Source organism: Seriola lalandi, unplaced genomic scaffold, assembly GCF_002814215.2.
Source record: "Seriola lalandi dorsalis isolate HSWRI2012SDOR001 ecotype SW California unplaced genomic scaffold, Sedor1 jcf7180002054858, whole genome shotgun sequence".
Taxonomy (NCBI): domain Eukaryota; kingdom Metazoa; phylum Chordata; class Actinopteri; order Carangiformes; family Carangidae; genus Seriola; species Seriola lalandi.
In genome coordinates, this window is record NW_019525411.1 from 29,474 (window position 1) to 35,065 (window position 5,592).

Consider the following 5,592-nt stretch of genomic DNA (forward strand, 5'->3'; position numbering starts at 1 on the left):
GTAAAAACAGTTCCTGTCTTTTTGAGAGAGCAGAAGTTTTCCTCCGTTTTATAGTTTGAATCACATTTCTACGTGCAGGTATGAGAGAGCTGGGTGACTCAGAAAAAAGGTGCAATTTTGTGAGTTTCTTAAGAAAATTCCAATGCATTCCTAATGCATTATTTATTCCCAGTTTTTTGTGAATAACTTTGGGAAAAATTGGAATTTTAACACCAAAAGTCATAGCACCCCTTTCGGGATCAAGACGCACGTTTTGATGTATATATTAACGGGGTTTTCTCAAAGCTGCGGGACGCCAAAATTTGGCGGAAGAATAATAAACCCGAAAGAGAATATTAAAGATGCCTCGGAGCTGAGCACCCGTGGCACTAATGAACATGTGAAGGTTCATCCTCTAGAGAGCAGCAGCTGTCACCTCTACCAGCCAATAATCAATAATCAATTATAGCCGCAAACGGCAATTTGCGGATTCTAACCGTTTTGCGCTCCACTAAGAGAAGCAGCTGAATTTTAGCTAATTAATGCTTTGGTAGGCCTACTCCCCACGACAACCTGAAGATATCTACCAAGTTTTATGATGATTGAACAAATGGTTAATGAGTTATGGCCAATATTAGCTAAGCCCCGCCTACTGTGAAGATATTTTTGTTGATGTTTTTTTCATCTCCCAAGGCTGGTGTTTCTAATCTCAAAATTCAAAAGTTCAAAGTTGTACTCATTTTACGGTTTTTCAAATTATGCAAATTAGCAAGACAATTATCCAGAAAGGCTTTCATAGTTTAATTGTCATTCTTCTTTTTTGGAGCACATCGCGCTTGACATGTGTCACTCATTCCAGCTCACGGCAATTTGAGCCACAGCAGAAGACAAATAATAATAATAAACCCTTATAATCAATGTCTGTGATTTCATCAACATGTTCATCAACAATCCAACAAAACAGCTGAAACAACCACACAACACACACACACACACACACACACACACACACACGTATGTTTCTAACACTAACAGCAACAGCACCAGTGTGATGTCACCAGTCTGGATTCCAGGTGAGGACCAGGATCAGATCAGATTTTTTCAGTAAATACCACCTGCTGGTCAGGTGAGGAACTTTCCCTCCATCTCTCAGAAGGAAAGAGAGTTTGATGTTGTTGCTCATTAGATCAGTGTTCCACAATGTTCTCATATCGTTTATAATCCTATTAATCTTCATAATACAGTTAATTTACCACATATCACCAGTCTGACCAGTGACCAGTCTGACCAGTGACTGAATTGGTAATCAGATTACACTGTCACTCACTTCCTGTCTGTAGTAACATTACATAATGTGATGTAGGCCCTCCCACTCCGCCTCCTAGCAACAGTAACCGTGGTCTGTTCTGTGGGCAGCAGAGCGTGATGTAAAAGGCTGACTGTGTTGCCATGGCAATTCCCTCTGAGACTCCAGTGCGCGCGCGCGCCACGCACACACACACACACACACACACACACACACACACACACGTGTACTTACACATGATTCTATACTTCAGTGGACAATCAAGTCCTCCAATCACATCCTCTGTAACAGTCACATGACCTCTGATGAACAGTCTTGAGTCCAGCAGCAGCAGCAGAAGAAGAATCTCAGTGAATGTGTTGAGAGCTGAACTTGCAGAGATTTTTTTCTCATTAGTGTGATTGCTCCAAGTCTTTATTCTTATTATTGTTTTTCTTCTGCACGTTTTTCGGTGCTACTCTGCTAATTTAGTGTGATTGAATGAATGAAACTAGCAAATTGTTCAGCTTCTTCAGGACTGTATTTTGCTGCTTGTATTTTTCTTATGGCGACTATGTACAATTCATTTTATATGAATTTTATATGCAATTCTTTCCCATAGGAATGAATGAAGCGCGTGTTCAAATCCTGTTCAGATTCCTCTTTAAGGAGTACATAAAATCCTTAATATCTCAAAAACTGTTCAGGCTATAGACATGAAATTTAACAGATAGGTGGCCCATGATGCAATGCTTCACATAGTCACAATTTGGTCTGATGGCGCCACCATGTGGCGAGAAATCAATGTTTACTGTGACTAATACTAATACTTTTATACCTATATTATTTTCTCTTACATGTTCAAGTCCCTTGTTTTGACGGAGATAACATCCCTTATTCTGCATCACTCAAAAGCAGCAGATTGAACCAATCACACACAATCAGAAAATGCAGAAGTTTCTAGTTGTCGTGATCTTAGCAGCACCTGGTGGATGAGAGAGCAACTGCAGCATTACAGGACCGACATGTACAATATTTACCCTTCTCAGAATTTCTAATTACAGAGTTCATTCAGATGATCTGAACTAATTCACGTGGAGGTCAAACTTAAGTGAGCACACCTGAGATGTTACACAGACAAAGTGTGTCTCTCTCCAGGTGTCGCCAGGTGAGCCATGCCGTTGGTGAAGCGGATCATTGAACCTAGGTATCTGTGTCGTGGCACTCTGCCTGATGGGGTCGCCAGTGAGCTGGAGTGTGTCACCAACAGCACCCTGGCTGCTGTCATCAAACAGCTGGGAGGACTGAGTGAGTACTGGTGGTTATCAGTGTGACCCTGGTTCTATGACCTCACCAATCCGCTGTGTCACTGTTGCTAACACAACGCTGTTGTTGTGGTTGACGGTCCGCAGGTCGTCATGCGGAGGACATCTTTGGCGAGCTGTTCACGGAGGCAAACAGTTTCTACCTGAGGATGAACAGCCTGCAGGAGAGAGTCGACCTACTGGCAGTGAAGGTCACACAGCTGGACTCCACCGTGGAGGAGGGTGGGTCCAGGAACCAGACCAGACCAGACCAGGTCAGATCAGACCAAACCAGACCGGACCAGACCAGACCAAAACGGGTCAGACCAGACCAGACCAGACCAGACCAGACCAGACCAGAACAGACCAGAACGGAACATGTCAGATCAGACCAGACCAAACCAGACAAGAACAGACCAAACCAAACCAGACCAGAACAGACCAGAACAGACCAGAACAGAACAGACCAGAACAGACCAGACCAGACCAGACCAGACCAGACCAGACCAGACCAGACCAGACCCAACCAAACCAGACCAGAACAGACCAGACCAGACCAGACCAGACCAGACCAGACCAGAACAGACCAGAACAGAACAGGTCAGATCAGGTCAGACCACAACAGACCAGACCAGATCAGATCAGACCAGACCAGACCAGACCAGACCAGACCAGATCAGATCAGACCAAACCAGACCAGAACAGACCAGAACAGAACATGTCAGATCAGACCAGAACAGACCAAACCAAACCAAACCAGACCAGAACAGGTCAGACCAGGTCAGACCACAACAGACCAGACCAAAACAGGTCAGGTCAGACCAGATCCCTCACACTCTGTTACATAAAATCAATCATTATCACTGTTGTGACTCTCTGTAGTCATGTGCCCTGTAGGACCCTGCAGTGGTCGGCCATCTGGCACTGGTATCAAGTTCTTGTCTGGGAGCACCAGACCGGGTCCTGCAGGTTTTCTGGGGGTCAGAAGTCTGGACTATTCGTCCATTACAGATTGTGAACATCCAAACAGAACCTGAGTTGTTTGTGTTCATGAAGCATTAGTGATTGGATGTGACCTGTCGTCATGAAGCAGTGACAGTGTGTCTGTCCTGCAGTGTCTCTGCAGGACATCAACATGAGGAAGGCTTTCAGGAGCAGCACCATCCAGGACCAGCAGGTGGTGTCCCGGAGCTCCATCCTCAACCCGGTGCTGGAGATGTACCAACGCTGCGACAAACCCCCACCCCTCAACATCCTGACCCCCTACAGGTCAGACTGGACTCCCCCACCCAGAGTCTGTAGACTGGACTGCACTGCTACATCTCACCCAGTGGTCTACTGAACCACTGTTAGCACTGTTAGCTTAGCTCATTCAAAAACAACAGGGACTGATATCTTCAGGTTTAACCAGGCTCTCTGTGTGTGTGTGTGTGTGTGTGTGTGTGTGTGTGTGTGTGTGTGTGTGTGTGTGTGTGTGTGTGTGAGAGAGAGAGTGTGTGTAGGGATGATAAGAAGGACGGTCTGAAGTTCTACACCGACTCATCGTATTTCTTTAACCTGTGGAAGGAGAAGATGCTGCAGGCGACAGAGAACAAACGCAAAGAGAAGAGACGACACAAGGTTCATTTCCCTTTTTGTCTGTCTGTCTCTCTGTTTCTCTCTCTCTCTCTCTGTCAGGTCTGTCTCTCTCTCTCTGTCAGGTCTGTCTCTCTCTCTCTGTCTGTCTCTCTCTGTCTCGCTCTCTGTCTGTCTCTCTCTCTCTCTGTCTCTCTCCCTCTGTCTCTCCCTCTGTCTCTCTCTCTGTCTCTCTCCCTCTGTCTCTCTCTCTCTCTCTCTCTGTCTCTCTCTGTCTCTCTCTGTCTGTCTCTCTCTCTCTCTGTCTCTCTCCCTCTGTCTCTCTCTGTCTCTCTCCCTCTGTCTCTCTCCCTCTGTCTCTCTCTCTCTCTGTCTCTCTCTCTGTCTCTCTCTCTCTCTCTCTCTGTCTCTCTCTCTCTGTCTCTCTCTCTGTCTCTCTCCCTCTGTCTCTCTCTCTCTCTCTCTCTGTCTCTCTCTCTGTCTCTCTCTGTCTCTCTCCCTCTGTCTCTCTCTCTCTCTGTCTCTCTCTCTGTCTCTCTCTCTGTCTCTCTCTGTCTCTCTGTCTCTCTCCCTCTGTCTCTCTCTCTGTCTCTAACTGAATCCCTCATTCATGTGCAGGAGCAGAAACATGTGGAGGAATCTTCAGGAAGGGAGGTGAAGAAGGTCAGATGTTTTTATTTTGTTAGAAATCTTCACTGCGTTCAATGTTCTGCAATTTTGACAAGTTGTTTTTCTTCTTGTGAAGGTTCGGAAAGCTCGTAACAGGCGGCAGGAGTGGAACCTGATGGCATACGACAAGGAGCTCCGCCCAGACGCTCGAGTGACACCGTCACCTTACCACACGTCTGACGGCTCCATGTCACCTGACAGGTAAATACACACCTCCACTTCCTGTTCCACCCCGTCAGTGTAAAAGAAAACAGTCTCCTCTCAGGGTCCATCCAAATGTGAGTCAAATGTAGTTTCCCTCCACTTATGATGGAGGTGGAACTCCGTTATCTGTAGAAGTAATGATGCCTGTAGTCTAATTAGCTCCACCCACCTCCGTCCAGGTCAGGGATGTCAGACGACCCCTCCTTCCCTACCAGCCCCCACCTACATGATGCCCAGGGGCATGATGGGAAGGATCATGTCACCGCAGCAACCACAGGGACCGGTCAGACTCAGTCGTTGGACCGCGCTCTCCGACCTGCCCCTGGGTCCTCCGCAGTTTCCGCAACGACCACCCGTCAGCACTCCCTGGGCCGTAACCAACCACACCATCACCACCACCCACCACCACACACCGGCTCGGCCAATCAGAACACAGCACGCACCAACGCCACCAAGGAGGCCAAGTACACACGCACACACACGTTGGCAGGTTTTCCACCATGTCAGTGTGACGCATGTTTGACCTCTGACCTCTTTCTCTCCTCAGTGACCACCAGATCCCCCCAGCCCCTCCCC

General features: G+C 47.2%; 1 protein-coding gene across 1 annotated transcript in view; it reads left to right on the forward strand.

Annotated features, from left to right (window-relative positions):
* The window catches only part of LOC111670571 (actin-binding protein WASF3-like), a 10,246-nt gene that overhangs the window by 2,552 nt on the left and 2,102 nt on the right, over positions 1 to 5,592 (forward strand). Inside the window, exons 2-9 of the mRNA XM_087179589.1 lie at positions 2,423 to 2,572; positions 2,677 to 2,811; positions 3,684 to 3,837; positions 4,071 to 4,188; positions 4,762 to 4,806; positions 4,889 to 5,013; positions 5,196 to 5,480; positions 5,564 to 5,588. Of these exons, the coding sequence (XP_087035715.1) occupies positions 2,440 to 2,572; positions 2,677 to 2,811; positions 3,684 to 3,837; positions 4,071 to 4,188; positions 4,762 to 4,806; positions 4,889 to 5,013; positions 5,196 to 5,480; positions 5,564 to 5,588 (1,020 nt within the window). The 5' untranslated portion in view covers positions 2,423 to 2,439. The remainder of the gene's footprint in view (positions 1 to 2,422; positions 2,573 to 2,676; positions 2,812 to 3,683; positions 3,838 to 4,070; positions 4,189 to 4,761; positions 4,807 to 4,888; positions 5,014 to 5,195; positions 5,481 to 5,563; positions 5,589 to 5,592) is intronic.